Below are 16,503 nucleotides of genomic sequence, written 5' to 3' on the forward strand. Positions count from 1 at the left end.
ATAACTGCACCTTCAAATGGCTCCAGAGCTTCAGATCCTTTCCCGGAAATTGTTCTGGAGAGGGATAGGTGCCACCAGGATCTATTTGCCCGAGACAAACTCCGTATGCTAATGCCAAAAGCATAGTTTCAAACCACAGTTGGTGTGAGACAACTCTGCATTGCATTTCCAATTTCATCCACTTTCAAATGTCTGGTCAATGTTGTTTTTTTAGAAGCAACTTTGAGTCCCAAAATACAGTCGTTTTACTTAAAACAAATCCAATACTCAGACATCTCTTTCGTCATGTGTTCTTTATTTTCCATATTTGCGCAGATAACTTAATCAGGAAGCAAAAAAATATACCAGACAATAAAGTACTAAAAATCTGAGATAAAAACCAAACCCCCCTCCCCCCTCCAACACAGATCACCAGGAGCCTCCACCAACTCCTTCAGCTTCCTCCTCCTCACATCCTCACGGCCAAACGTCGCCCCCTGCAGGTTCATGTAGCGTATCGCTTGGTCCACTGTTTGGCTGTTCGGTCATGTTCCGCTCTGTTAGTTGTGTACTGAGTGGCGATGCTTCCCACCAGTGGGTCAGCTGCAGGGCGAGATCATTTAGTTCAGGGGAGGGAAAACAACTCGAGTCAAGGACCGCAGTGGTTTAAAAACAATTGCATGGGGGCCAGAGGAAAGAAAATGGTTCATTGATGGATTTAATTTTTTGGATATGCTAATAGTTATTAATCCGATACCTTGGTAATAAATGAGGAAAAAAGATAACATAAGCCAATACATATTTCCTTGTTAGCATTTACCTGTACAGGTTAGATTTCATCATCTGTTTAAAAGGGACCATTTATTCATATTGGTTTTGAAACACTCAATAGTATACAAATAAATAAATACATATATTAAAAAAACTTAAAATGAAAATAATAGCGAATTAATATCTCCTTTTTAAGCACTAAAATCGATCATTTTGCATTGAAAAACTCAATCATACTACACTAATTCAGAAGTATTTTCCATTCATCCATTATCTGTACCGCTTATCCTCAATAGGGTCGCGGGGGTGCTGGAGCCCATCCCAGCCACCTTCAGGCAACGGGCAGGAGACACCCTGAACTGGTTGCTAGCCAGTTGCAGGGCACACAGGGACAGACAACTCACTCGCTCAGTCAGTCACACCTAGGGACAATTTGGAACGGCCAATTAAACTGAAATGTATGTTGTGTGACCGGATAAACCCACGCAAACACAGGGAGAACATGCAAACTCCACACAGGAAGGCCTGTCGCTAGATTTGAACCATGACTTCAGAAACGTGCCACACACGCACTAACCACTGCGCCGCCATGCTGCCACCAGGAGTATCTTATTGCATGAAATTCAAGATCTTGATCAATAATAACATTTATAAGAGTAATTATAGAAAAATCCAGCCAGATATTTGAATGTTGGCCACACGGAGGGACACCAAAGTAATGACGCATTTTCATTAGTATAGTTCTTTTTTTTTAACATATACGTGAACAAATCTTTACCATTTCTGCTTGCAAGTAAATCATTGATTCAATGATCTAAAGGCCCTTTTCTGTTTTGCTTTTTTTATATGAAAATATTTACCTGAAATAGGGAACTTTGCTGCAAGATTTTAGATCTACTACCGAAAGAAGCTAAAGATTCTTTAAACTTATGCAAAGACCCCCAGGAGCCATTCTTGAAGTGTGTATTTTTCGATCCAGGTGATTGGATCCAATTGTTTGCCTTAAGCAGCGGGTTAGTGACTTCTGTTTTAGGTAAAAATCAAACCGCGATGGCTTTTTCCTCAAATGGTGCTTGGCTTTGGCGATATCCAGCAGAATATATGTAAGACTGTTGGTCATTATGTGATGGGTGCTCATTTCTTTTTTATTTGCTGGCTATGTTATATCAGTTGGTGGACCTCATCTGGCCTGCGGGCCGTAGATTGCAGACAACTGATTTACAGAATTTTTCGAACTAAAGAGTTGCAGTTTTATCTTAAAGTTTTGCGGAGGGTGTGACTTATACTCTGGTGAGACTTGTATGTGAAATTATTAACACATTGTTAAACCATTAAGGTTCACATCTTCGGTACTGTATATCAATTCACATGTGATTTCCACACTAGACCACAAGACGGCGCTCTAAGGCCTGTGTTGATAATTTCAATGATGCCCTGCTGTGTAGGGGACATTTTTCGAAGGCGGAAGGGGAAGCGGTGTGGCTTATTGTCTTCCTACCGAGTTGGAGGAGTTGTTCACCGGTAAATGGGACACCAAGGAATGAAAATTTCATTGGATTTAGTAAGTTGGAGTGAACCAGAGTTTGGTTGGCATGTTCTTTCTGCTAGAGTTATTTAAAAAAACTTCTAATATGTTACGTTGTTACGCATTCAAGCATGTAATGTTAATATACCGTGTTCCCCATTTTATTTTTGTTCCAAATTGCCTTTCAAGGTAACCTATATGTTTTTGTTAAGCGTAAGTTTTCTTTTCTTCTTGATAATGCATTTTTGGCTGGTGCGACTTATACTCCGGAGAGACTTATAATACATAGAGACATACCAAACCAAAATTTGCTGTTTCCAAGCGGAACAAGGGGCCAAATAATGCCAATGGCGTGCCCATGTTTGTGTGAACTGTGATAATAAACCGCGGGCGAGTCTTACCTGGGTTACAGTCTGTGAGCAGGGAGCAAATGGACAGCAGGACCTTGGAGATGGTGAGGGCGGGGCTCCAATTATCTTTCAGGATGTCCAGGCAGATCACGCCCTGACTGTTGATGTTGCAGTGGTAGATCCGAGTGCGGAAAGTCACCTAACGAAATCAAAACACGTGAGCAAAACCATTGAGCTATAAAGGCAGGCAACTTTATGGCTGGGCAGGCAACTTTTCAGAGTTGTCTGCCCTGGTGTCCGCTAACTTTTTCTCATGAGTTTCAGACACTGCTTATACATTGACAGAAGCCAACTCCCCACAATGAGTTTTTACACTGTACTTTGTCGCCCCTTGGAGGCCACTTTCGGATACCTCAACTGTTCATGCCTCAGTTTTCTCAATCCAGGAGAGCCATTTATTTAAGAGGAAAAACATCACCACACACATCACGAAAAGTAGTTTGAGTTGAAAGAAATCTCACAAATGAACCACCTTGTTAAATATTTTTCCACCCTAATTAAAACAACATTTTTATAAGATGACCGTTTGCCTCTTTGACGCCACTAGACGATATACACTAAAATCATTTTGAGTGTCCAAAGACACATCCTCTTCAAACTCTTTGGTGTTCTTGGGCAGGGATAAAATCTTGGGCCCGAGCCTGACCTGATTTTTGTTCCCTTCGTGGAGGATCTACACCGCATGCACTAACTTTTGTTGAGCTAAAGAACATGCTTACCAAACTATCAGTTTAACTTAAAATCACTAAATCCAAATAAATCTTCCTCCTGTTGGGGTAAAAGACGCGCGGCTTCCTTCTGCCACCTCGCTTGTGTCAGACATTTCTGCTTCTTGCCAAAAGCTTACACGCGTTACAAAATTTGATTTTCTTTTTGGTGCCATTTTGTTCACTTTTACTTTCGTTCGCTGCACGTTGCTGAGATGCACACTAGATTTGATGGACTCTGCCCCAAGGAAACCCCAATTTGCCTAAACATGAGTGGTACCATTTTCTATACTGATCGTGTATCAATGTTGCCTTCTTTCTCCTTCCCCCGACACAGCTGGAACACATGATCAGCTCATCAGCAAGCTCTGCACAAACCTGGTAGGAATTTTGCGAATGTGATTCAGGTGTTTTGGAGGAGGGAGCCAGGGGAAACTGGCTGCAAATTCAAGCCATTTTTAACAACTTTCAAGGCCATTTTTCCCAGTACCATTATAAAAAGGAACCCAGTGGCATGTAAAACAAGGGAAGCCCAAACCTTAGTTTCAAACCCTTAAATCTGTTTAAAACTTGCAGCCCAAACCTCCACTACTTACTCTAGCCCTACACCTATCCTTAGCCCCAACCTTGTTTCAAACCGTAACCCTGGCTCTAAACGTATTTCGAAACCGTACTTCAGTTTGGAACCCTAAAATGGAGCTCAAATTTTAGTCCCTAACCGTAAACTTACACCTTGCTGTAACCCTAGCCCTGTTTCAAAACGTAACACTCGCTCTAAATTAATTCTGGAACTCTACATTCAGTTTAGAACCCTAATAATGAGCTCAAACTCTAGTTCCTAACCCTCAACCTACACCTAACTCTAGCTGCAACACTATCCCCAACCCTCAGGAGGTTGCACGCTCGTCTTAGGACAGAGGTCGCAGGTTCAATTCCTGGCTTCTCCTAGTTAAATGTCAAAGTGTCTTTGGGCAAGACACTGAACCCCCAATGTCTCCGAAAGCAGGTGAGCGCCTTTCAGTGCTGTCCCTGCTATCAATGTCTGAGTGTGTGTGTGAATAGGTAAGTGTGAAGCACATTGTAAAGCGCTTTGGAATGTCTTTAGTGCCTCGAAATGCGCTACATGAATTTCAGATCATTACCATTTAATACCCCAATAAAGAGCCTACATTTTAGTTTCTAACTTTAGCCCAGATCCTTTTTTGGAACCATAAAATACGTCTAACCCTTATTTGAACACCTAACCTAAGAAATATGGCAACAATTTCAAGCATTTACAAGCACTTTTCAAACCTCGAAAACAAAACAGCGTTTTCAAGGATATCAGGCATCCATACGAACCCTGTATATGGAGCTCTTAAGAACCAGGTGCAAACAAAGACAAATTGCATGAAAGTGCTCTATACCTGCGGCTCCAACGACAAACTATGATATAGTGACTGTACCTCTCTATACCCATATAACACTAAGTCAGATTGCTTTTATATTAAGTGTTACAACCCTGAGGCTCATTGAGAATAAATAGCATTTGAAAATAATGACTTGTTCTGTCTGTGTTTTTTTTGTGCCTCAGAGTCTTTGTAATGAAATACGTGAACATCAGCAGGTGTATTCAGTATACAACTTTTTAATGTCTTCTTTGCATCGTTTTTCTTAACTCTAGCTGTGTCAATTAGGCAAAAATATTATAATGTTACCAACCAGGGACCATTCACAAACAAAAAGATACCCGGAAGTTCTCCTTGGAATTCAAAGATACACCTCATCCTTTATATCTGCCATGAAAAGACATACCTTGGGCGGCTTGAAAGGGTAGTCAGGCGTGAAGGCAATATCCAGGAAGAAGACGCCCCCCTCGTACACGGAGCCTGGCGGTCCCAAGATAGTGGACCTCCACTCATAGATGTTGTCTCCTTTGGGGCCGGCACTGTTGGAGAGTTCCCAAAAACAAATGAGAGTGTCACAGGATATCACCAAAGTTGACTTATCAGGCAGACACAATGAATACCAAACCGAACCAACCTAATTTAAAATAAAAAGTTCTAGTTTCTCTATCTGCACATAGTATTTTTTGCTCTCAAAACGTCTTCTCCAGAGCTACCACCACAAGTACACAAGACTTTAAATTTATAACTTGACAATGTATGCAAATAGTTACTCATTTTTTATTTCTTCATTCTTATTTTTGCGCAATGTTGCTACTCATGTTATTGCACTATTCTAAGACGTACATGCATTAGGCCAGTCTAAAACAATAACCCTGTAAATACCACCTATCCATTATAATATAACATTTTGTGTTATGTATTTTATAAATGTTGATTTTGGAGTCCCATGCTAAATATCGTAAACAACGTACACAGTTTTGTAACCAATGACAATTCTATTTTTGTGACAAATGTGAGAACAACCAGGAAACGTATGTGTGTGTCTGTGTGTGGAGTCAAACTTTGGAATAATTTACAAGACGAAATCAAACATTGTCCAACTATTCACTTGTTCAAATTTAAATATATATAAAAAAAAAAAAACATTACTGGCAGAATACAGAGATGAAGAAAATGGGGTATGAGTGATGCGAGAGATTGGGAATAGTGCGTCTAGAACCATGGTTAACTTTGTTTTTATTGTTGCTATAGTTATATAATAACTGTTGTTATTATTAATATTATTACTATTGTTATCATTGTAAATCGCTTTGAGAGGTCTTCATTGACTTGAAAAGCGCTATATAAATGCAGACCATTTACCATTATCTTTGGTGTAACTAATAGGGAAGATAAATGGGTAGGGAATATAATCATCTGCTTCTTACTACCCCTTTTCGTACATATTATGCAACATCATTTTGTTGTTAAGTTATTGTTTTTATTCTGTTTTTATTTTAATGTTCGAAATAAAGTTTTCATTCATTCGTGTTTACAAGTGAAACACTGAGGTAATATGTTTAGTGTGTGCCTGATTAAATATCTATTTTTAATTGATTTATTACAAGCAAAATGGCCATTCGTTGCCGGGCTTGGCGTTGACAGGCTCGGCATTGCCGGGCATTCTACTTGGGTGAGGCTGTTGGGGTCGTGGTTTATTGAAAAAGCACCAGGGAGCCGCTAGGTGCCAACATGCAGTGTGACTGCATGTAGCTCCAGAGCCACTTGTACAAAAAAGCTGATGTTTATCGATTTATTTGGCATTACTTGAAGGTGGCATGATATGAAACTTAGCCACGAACACTCCCAGAGGCCTAAAGTACAATTGTGTAAATTGGTGAAATGGGCAAATCACAATGAATTTATATTCAGTATGTTTTGTATCAGTGAGTTGCAACAAAACAATGTTTTATTTGAGTTTACAAATAAAAATATTCATCAAATTGTAAAGCAAATGAATTTCCATTATGTTGATTGTAGACCAGCAAATAAACATTAAATGAATGAATTTACTTTATTTCGAACATTAAAATAAAAACAGGACAAAAACAACGACTCAACAACTAAATAATGTTAACATAATATGTTCGAAAAGGGTTGGTAAGAAGCAGACGCTCATTTTCCCTACCCCTTCATGTTCCCTATTGATTACATTCTATAGATAGCTCCTCTTTTGTGTCTAAATACAACACAATCTCAAGGATACACACATTACATTGATCAGATATCGATAATTATAATAATAACAATAGTCACATACACTAATCATCGTAGTACCCATCCCTCAACGTCATAATGCCACTAGTCAACAAACATCACTGCGACACTAATGATAATAACAACAATAGCAATAATAGCAGTTATGATATAATAATAGTAACAATGACAACAAGGTTAACCATAGTTTTAAACGCAATATTTCCAATCTCCCGTATCACTCATATCCCATTTTCTTCATTCTCTGTACTCTGCCAGTCGTGTATTTTTGTATTTATATTTGAACACGTGAATAGTTAGAAATTGTTTGATCTCATCTTGTAAATTGTTCCAAAGTTTGACTCCACACACAGACACACACATACTTTTCCTGGTGGTTCTAACCTTTGGGATTTTGAATTTACTGCAGCCCCTTAAGTTATAATTTCCCTCTTTCCGAATGAATCATTTTTGGATGTTTTCTGGCATCATGTTTTTGTTGACCTTAAATAGCAGTTGTGAAGTGAAAATTTTTACTAAATCATCTAATTTCAATAATTTGGACTGCAGGAATAAAATATGAGTATGATACCGATATCCTACCCTGTGTATGGTTCTTATTGCACGTTTTTGAAGGATAAAAAGGTGCTGTAGTGAACTTTTGTAATTATTGCCCCAGACTTCTGCACCATATGTTAAATATGGCAGAACTAGAGAACAATATAATAAATACAATGCATTATAGTTTATAAGGACATTAGAACTGACCTGCAATTTGGTGGTGGGTCCAGTGTGATGTCGGCCAGCTCTTTCTGAATCCTTAACAGACACACACGTCAAAAAAAAAATCAATACAAAGAAGTCATAAACTGTAAAATGAAAATTAGATTTATGTGTCATGTTATGGTTCATCTCTAAATTAAGCTAGGGTCTTAATTCAATTTCAAATAGGTTGTTGACACCACTCTTGTGTGAAGTGTGACATTTCCAAGATAAATAGTCAATAATTGTCCCGTCAGAAGGATCTAAATCATAATGAAACAATTCTTAATGATGTGCCGACCTCTTGGCGCTGGTGGTGAGCAGCTTGGAGGTCTTGCTCATGCTGGCTTTGCTCTCGCGCTTCTTCTTGCAAGACGAATCTTTCTGTCTGCTCTGGCTTGACGATGGCGGTGATGATGAAGAGCTGGTGCTGGCACGAGAATCCTCATCCGACATTCCGTTTTGGATTGGAGAAGAACCAGGACCTGGACAACATACACAATGTGATGCAACTCTCCTGCTTTTGGTATACAGTAGACCCCCGACGTTTTCATTTTACTGTGTGCAATAAGATGTTTTTTCACCACTATACCAATTGTATGTATAGGTTGCAACATGTAAAATGTTGGCCAGCTAATGGATTGCATCAATGCATCATGAAAATACTCATATACTATTGCCGAACTACCTTCAACGATTCCTTTTTTCTTCAATTCAGAATCTCGTGAACTTCGTAAGTAAAGACTTAGTGAGTCTGTAATACGATACTATATTTTCTGTACTGTATTTATTTGCCCTGGGTCCCAAGGCTTGCAGTGATGCTAAATGGAGAAGCAAAAACATTATAACCATGGAAACAAAGCTAGCAATTATACAGAAATACAAAGAGGGCACACAAATGGCTACCCCTGCTCACTTGCATGGCAATAACCTAGGAGTTTGGAACTATTATGAGTACGTCTGGCTCGGAGATAAAGCTGAACGTGCATATTCATCGCATTGTTGTATGCGAGGGCAATATTTAGCACGCCGGAAGGACACTGGATATGGGAATGGTTCAGTCCAGTATATATTGGGCACAGTCTCAACTACAATTTACAGTCAAGAGGTCACACAGACATCGCTTTGGCTATAAATCTCAAAATAATCTTTTATATGGAAGGGCATTTAACAATCCATGTTCACTGTTGAGACACTATGTTGAAAACCCACAAAAGAAACTGTAAACACCTTAAAACTCTAGCAAAGCACCCAGAGCAGGGTTGATTGGGTATGCCGATGCAATGGGAGGAGATATATACACACAGCGTGCACACTCCTTGCCCAAAGGTAAATAGGTTGGTGCTTTGTGATATTTTTACAAAATACCTTTGCCCGCACTATAATTTGAAAACTTTATTGAGAACAAAAATTAAAGTCAAAATGAGCCTCTACACTCTTAAATAACAGTGGGAGGGAGACAAATTCGAAGTGGTCCATTTTTAAATTGATATAGGACACAGGTTCCGGCATTATTATTATTTCAGAGATAGTATCAAATCATCAAACGTCAAATAAAACGTGCAGAAGAATTAGCTTTCGTCTGGAGAGTGGGTTTTGTGGAGTTTTGTTGTCAAATATACAGTATGGATCTCTCTCAAATCAAATTATTTTTGCTTTTTTGACTCTATGGGTCAAAAAGTTTCCTGACCCCTTCCATAACCAACCAACAACTGGGACTATTATTCTAAAATAAGGAGGCGATTAAAACAAAATAATCTCCCAAAGGCATGACAATCCTCGCTAGTTGAAGGTTTAAAATCAGTTTCATTTTTAATCCACCCTCGCTGTCTCCTCCCCCCTCCATCCCACCTGCTACTCCACTCAACCAGATTAATTTGTATTTGAATGGTAATGTTATTTAATCATATGCAGATAGATTACACTTATCATTTTGTTATTTTAATGTTTTAATTTAGTTTTACCATATATTCATATCAATTTCACTTTGTGACCCCCAACTCAGAACCGATTAATTTCGTCTTCAAGGGATCCACTGTGTTCCATTACATGACCACATGTGCGGTCCCTTCTCAAGGTTTCTTCATCATGTTGAAGTTCTTGAGTTTTTCCTTGCCCTCAGATCAGATTGTGAGTTCAGGATCCAGTGTACATCTACCACCAATGAGTTATTTAACAATTTCTGAATGAATCATATTTTTTCGGGGGGATTTGTAGAGTTCCCTAAAGATCAAACAATTGGATAATTCAAGGCTACTGATTTAAACAGCTCGCAGTTAATAAATATGGTTAAAATATCATGTTTTGATTTAATTTAAATGTCTTCCTCTTGTTGTATCATAAAGGAAATGGTTACTACTTTAGGAAAATGAATTGAGAAACAATGCAGACTTTAATTGATTTCTTTGTTTAACATTTTCTTCTATTGACATCTGAGGTAAATACAGTATGGCTTTCTTATCCTAGAGTATGTCATGAAGGCTCACCACATTGGAAAAAACGTCAATACCCGTCTTGTTTGACTTAATCCCCTCCAGATCTCTTTGATCATTACTTCATGCAATCGCAATGCTTTGTTGTTTTCGAGCTTTTTGAGGGCTCAATAAATTATGAAGAAATGTCTCGGGGAAAAAAGTCACATAAGAGTGTTGAATTCATTGTTGTGGTTTGATTTCTTAAGAGATTAGCGATTTTTGGGATGAGCAATGATCGATCCTTTTCTTGGGTCATAAATCTTGAGGGATGTCTGATATTTGAACATTCTCAGGAAATGAGGAATGTGGCACACTAAACTGTGGAAATTTGGAGGCCTGCCTCACTGAGATAAAAGAATGGATATCACTCAACTTCTTGCGCCTTAACTCTGAAAAGACCGAAATGTTAGTTATTGGTCCATCTAAATGCAGTGACTTGTTCTCAAAAACGGCTCTGAACATTGACAAATGTAATATCACCCAGAGTGACTCAGTCAAAAATTTAGGTGTCATGTTTGACCCCGATCTGTCCCTTCAAACACACGTTAAGAATATTACTAGAACAGTTTCCTTCCATCTTCGCCACATTGCTAAAATTCGCCCTATGCTGTCTCAGTCGGATGCGGGGATTATAATTCACGCGTTTGTTACCTCCCGTCTCGATTACTGTAATGCACTACTCTTCGGTCTCCCTAAGTCCAAAATCAAGAGCCTTAATGGGTTAACATATAATACAAAATGCTGCAGCGAGGCTTTTAACTAAGACAAGAAAGTTTAATCACATGACTCTGATTTTAGCTAACCTGCATTGGCTCCCCGTTAGATTAAGATGTGATTTTTAAGGTTCTGTTGGTAGTATTCAAAATCATACATGGACTTGCTCCCTTATATCTTTCAGATTTAATTTCCCCCTATGTTCTGGTCCGGAGCCTTCGCTCTGAAAATACTGGTCTACTCGTGATCCAAAGAGCCAAGAAGAACTCCACAGGTCGAGAGTCTTCTCCATTCGGGCCCCGGTGCAGTGGAATGCTCTTCCCCGAGATTTGATCTGCAACCTTAGTGGAAATCTTTAAATCTAAGATTAAGACACACTTCTATTCCATAGCATAGGGATAACCTATATTTTGTATTGACAATATCTGTGTATTATTTGCCCTCATGTAGGTTTTAAATCAGGGGCTGGTGTCATAATAGTCTGCAGTTTGCGACTCTTGGTGATTAACGGTTATACAAATAAACATGACTTGACTTACGAGATAATTTCTCCACCAAAGGGGTTTAAACGTACCTAATGTATTTTAAATGCCTTAAGTGCAAGCACGCGTATCTTTAAACGCAATATAATTTGTTTTACATGTGTGTTAAAAAAATATCGTTATTCATTCTTTACAGTAAAATGAAAATGATATCGATTTCTGTCATAGTTTTAATCACTTCCATCAGCGAAAGAGGACTCACTTATTTTCAACGTTAGCATCTTCACTAGCCTACGTGCTAGCAGTGCTTCTACGTTCTCTCACGCACATTTCGTTGGATGGCGAAACGCCATTTCTTTAGACACAATGAAAAGAGGGAATGAACTGCGTTGTGTTAAAAGAAATTGAATTATTTTAGTATAAAAACCAACTAGTGCTCAACGACTGTTTCTCAGGCCCATGGAAGGCCGAGACTACTTCCTGGAGCGGCGTGGCTGCGACGGACCTTTAAACTCGAACTGGTGCTGGATTCATTTAAAGTATTTAAAGGTAAGATTTGGACATTTGTAAAATGTTTCAAAAAGAAGAATTAGAATTTCAGACGTGAACGAAATAAATTAAAATAAAAAAATAAAAGAGTCCGTTTCAGCACTTAGCCGTAGCCCCTTTTCCGCTATTATGTTTTGTCTCGGCTCTTTTATTTAAAACGCCGCTTAGCGGTCATAACAATCAGTTAACAACAATGGAGTCGCGGGGGTCGAAGGGGAGAGAAGACTCCTTTTATTTTAAAGACGTCGTGAAAAACATGTGTTGAAATATCTCCTCGGATTCCGCACTCACCCAGTCTTTTGTGTCTGGACCTCCACCGGCTAGCTGGCTGCTGCCTCTTCGCCCTCTGCGGAACGGAAGTAAGCTCTCCTCGGCCGCAGTGGGCTGGACTGCGCCGGTGCCTGGCGGTGGAGGTGAGGCGGAGATGCCGCAACGTCAACGTCCCCTTGACGGTTTTTTTCACTTAGTCGAGCGTGGAGGGTTTTAAAATAAAATTGGAGTTTGGATAAAAACTATCGGTGGATATTTTTGGTGCATCCCGATTTTTTTAATTTTTTATTTATGATCAGCAAGTGCGAAAAATGCTGGCTGAACAATGACGTCATGGCGTCGAAACAGCAGGGATTGCTGTGTATTTTCAAAGCCCAAATTTGTAATTTATCTAGAATTGTAGTTTCTTTGTTCGTCATTTGAGTGATTTTAAGATTGTAGAGGAGTTTTCAGTTGGTGTGTGAATTTTATTATACATATTATTATATATACAGTAATCCCTCGGTTTTCGCGGTTAATGGGGGCCAAAACCACCCGCGAAAAGTGAAAATCCGCGAAATAGCAAGGCCCCTTCAAAAAAAATTATTTTATTATTATGTTTTATTATTATTTTAAGCTCTGAATCCGCGAAAGTGAAACCACGAAGTAGCGAGGTCCCACTGTATATACCACAGCCATATCCCCCTAGTGGGAGGTGGCTAGAGTCATTTCTGACTCTTTTTGGGAGATTGATTCAGAGGAGGGGATTCCCAGCCCCCTCGCTCAACCCAACTGAGGTGTTGGGAGTCATTAAGTGACCAAACCCCCCAACTCCAACCCCTAATGCTGAACGCCAAGCAGGGAGGCAACGGGTACCAATGTTTAAGTCTTAGGTATGACTCGGCCGAGGCTTGAACCACATCCTCCCAGTCTCGGGGCGGGCGCCATATCCCAAAGGCCACCGAGCTGGATGAATTTTTTAGACATGAAAAAACTGCAAATTCAGCGATCACGATGCAATAAACACCACGCTTCATACAGCGCCGAGGGAGTTATGAGGACCTGCCCGCACCTTCATGGGGCCCTAAGTGTAACGGGTGTAATAATAACTTTTGTTTTATTGAAATTCCTGCTGAAATATGTTGTATAGTTTCTGTATAAGGGTCCTGCAATGATGAGTCCAACAGTGCTGGTATGGGGTAAGGTTTGGTTTGGCTTTAGACTTTGCGACAGGAAGGTGGGGTTTTTTGGTAATCTACAACGAGCTGCCAACGGTAAGACACGATCTCATCTCATCTCATTAGCTACACCGCTTATCCTCAGTAGGGTCGCGGGGGTGCTGGAGCCCATCCCAGCAATCATCGGGCAGTGGGCATTGGACGCCCTGAACTGGTTGCCAGCCAATCGCAGGGCACACAGGGACAGACAACTCACTCGCTCATTCACACCTAGGGACAATTTGGACCGGCCAATTCACCTGAAATGCATGTCTTTGGAATGTGGGAGGAAACCGGAGTGCCCGGAGGAAACCCACGCAAGCACGGGGAGAGCATACAAACTCCGCACAGGAAGTCTGGAGCTGGATTTGAACCCACGCAGGAGGTTCCCAAGACATGAACTGTGCCGCACATACGCTAACCACTGCGCCGCCGTGCTGCCTCTAAGACACGATCTTTTGGTTTTAAACATTAAAACCAGAGCTGACAAATCTCTCAACATGCACGGTAATGTGATTGATGTTGTCAAGCTGTTTGGATTTATTTTCGTTTTGTTTCTGTCACCTTTTATGTTACCAGGCGTTGCATGTTGTGCTAAAATGCTAATTCCCCTTATAGAGATCAAAGCCAGCAGAGAAGCAAACCACGCGTTGTGTTGTGACTCATTCATTTGCAGCAACTGTAATAAAAACCTCATCATCCAGTCCAGCGTGAATGTGGATCTTTGATGGGACGGGTACACCGCGGTTACAATTGCAGTTTCTTTGTTCGTCATTTTAGTGATTTTGAGATTGTAGAGGAGTTTTCAGTTGGTGGATGAATTTTAGTCATGAAAAAGCTGCAAATTCAGCGACCATGATGCAATAAACGCCACGGAGTTGTGAGGACCTGCCCGCACCTTCACGGGGCCATAAGCAAAATTAGATTTGGGGCCCCCAATTACTTGATAATTTGCATGCATTCTAAAATTCATTCCATCTTCTACTCCAGGGGTGGGCAACCGTTTGGAGTCGGGGGCCGCATGTGACATGTTATACTTATTTTCATCAAATTGGTTTTGAAACAACCACAATTAGAGCACAATAGGATATGGGTCGATGTTCTAAGCATTTGTTTTTTAAGTTTTGAAGTATTACTGTCGGGGTTTTTAAAGTCTTTTTTCTAGTTTTTCTGAAGTTGGATTTCTGTAGGTTTTGTTAAATCAAGTCATTTTTATTTGTATAGCCCTCAATCACAAAGAGTCTCAAAGGGCTTCACAGGTTATTACACAGATCTTTTCAGACTATTATGACACCATCCCCTGATCTGGAACCAACATGAGGGCAAGGAAAAACTCAAAAACCTCAACATGAGGAAAATGAAGAAACCTTGAGAAGGGACCGACCGCACATGTGGTATTCCCCCTTTCAGGATTACCAGACAGCAAAGGACGAAAAGTATAGGTTATTAATATGCTATAGAGTAGAATAGTGTTTTAAGCTTAGATTTAAACATTTCCACTGAGGTTGCAGATCGGATCTCAGGGGGAAGAGCATTCCACAGCACCGGTGCCCGGATGGAGAACGCTCTCGAACTAGCGGAACACTTCTTGGCTCTTGGGATCACCAGAAGACCGGCACTCTCAGAACGAAGGCTTCGGACCGGAACATAGGGGGAAATCAGATCTGAAAGTATTATACAAAATCATACATGGGTCTAAGAGAACCTTGAAATCACATCTTAGGCTAACTGGGAGTCAATGCAGGTTAGCCAAAATCGGCGTGATGTGATCGGACTTTTTTGTTTATTGTTGTTACTGTAGTTTTACTTTAGTACTATTTTCGTAGTATTTTTTGTTGTATAGCCGTGGTATATCTGGATTATTACAGTAGTTTTTATGATTATAGTATTTTTGTAGTATTACTGGAGTATTTTTTAAGTATTTCTGAAGTCAGATTTTTATTGACGTTCAACAGTTTTATTTTTGTAGTATTTCTGAAGTAGTTTTATATAGTATTTTTTAGTATTTCTGTAGTACTTTTGTTGTATTTCGAAAGTAGATATTTTGTTGTATATCCGTAGCATTTTCGTAGTATTTTGTATGATTACAGTAGTTTTATGATATAGTGCTTTTCAAGTCAATGAAGAAAAGAAAAAAACACAATTATTTTTAAAATTTCCTTAATAAATAGCTTTGAAATAGGGTATAAATGGATATCTTGTCAGGTATGTTCAGGGTTGGGTAGGGTTACTTTAACTGGATTACTTTCAATGACTTTTGGATTACTCCAATACCAAATATGCTAATAAAAGACAAAAGAAATTAAATATGAATCAAATGACTACATTTCGTCCAGGCTTGGGGAGTAACGGAATACATGGAACGGCAAAAATGATGTTGGCAAGCTGTTTGGATTTATTTTCATTTTGTTTCTGTCACATTTGATGTTACTTTTGCCGGAGATCAAAGCCAGGAGAGAAAGCTTACCACGTGTTGTGAGTCATCATTTTTTTCATATTTAGTTTCCCACCCTGGAGTAGAACATGGAATAAGTTCTAGAACAGGGGTGTCAAACTCATTTTAACTCGGGGGCCACACGATAGAACAAACGTTCTCTCGGGGGCCGGACGAGTAGATGAGAAAGAAAATTTAGGTTTTAGATCTGGGGATGGTGTCATAAGAGTCTGTAGTTTGCAATAATATGTAGTCTGTGGAGCCCTTTGAGACTCCTTGTGATTAAGGGCTATATAAATAAACATGACTTGAAAAAAAGAGAAAGAAATAAGACAAAGATAGGGAGAGAAAAGTAGAGAGGGTAAGACAAATAAAGAGAGAAAGAGAGAGAGAGAGTGTGAGAAACAAAAGAGACAATAAGAGAAATAGTGAGAGAGGGGGAAGAAAGAGAGAGAAAATAAAAATCCAAAGAGAAATAGAAAGAGAGAAGGGGAGAAAAAAGAGACAAGGGGATAAAGAAAGAAGGGGAAAGGAAGAGAGCAAAAGAGGGTAAAAGGACACAGAGAGAAAAAGACAAAGAGTAACAACGAAAGAGAAAAAGAGGGAC

The 16,503-nt window shown here is 39.6% G+C and overlaps 1 protein-coding gene across 1 annotated transcript; it reads right to left on the reverse strand.

Moving 5' to 3' along the window:
- Positions 1-276: 276 nt before the first annotated feature.
- On the reverse strand, positions 277-12,454 carry LOC148372986 (ubiquitin-conjugating enzyme E2 E1-like). Its single transcript, XM_088327505.1, has 6 exons — positions 12,288-12,454; positions 8,079-8,262; positions 7,784-7,834; positions 5,187-5,319; positions 2,677-2,824; positions 277-582 (listed from the first exon to the last, which is right to left on the reverse strand). Exons 2-6 carry the CDS (start codon positions 8,231-8,233, stop codon positions 485-487), a joined length of 585 nt encoding a protein of 194 aa, XP_088183631.1. The 5' UTR covers positions 8,234-8,262; positions 12,288-12,454; the 3' UTR covers positions 277-484.
- Positions 12,455-16,503: the final 4,049 nt, after the last annotated feature.

The sequence above is a fragment of the Urocampus carinirostris genome, chromosome 2 (genome assembly GCF_059441175.1).
Source record: "Urocampus carinirostris isolate Australia breed hairy pipefish chromosome 2, RoL_Ucar_1.0, whole genome shotgun sequence".
Classification (NCBI taxonomy): Eukaryota; Metazoa; Chordata; class Actinopteri; order Syngnathiformes; family Syngnathidae; genus Urocampus; species Urocampus carinirostris.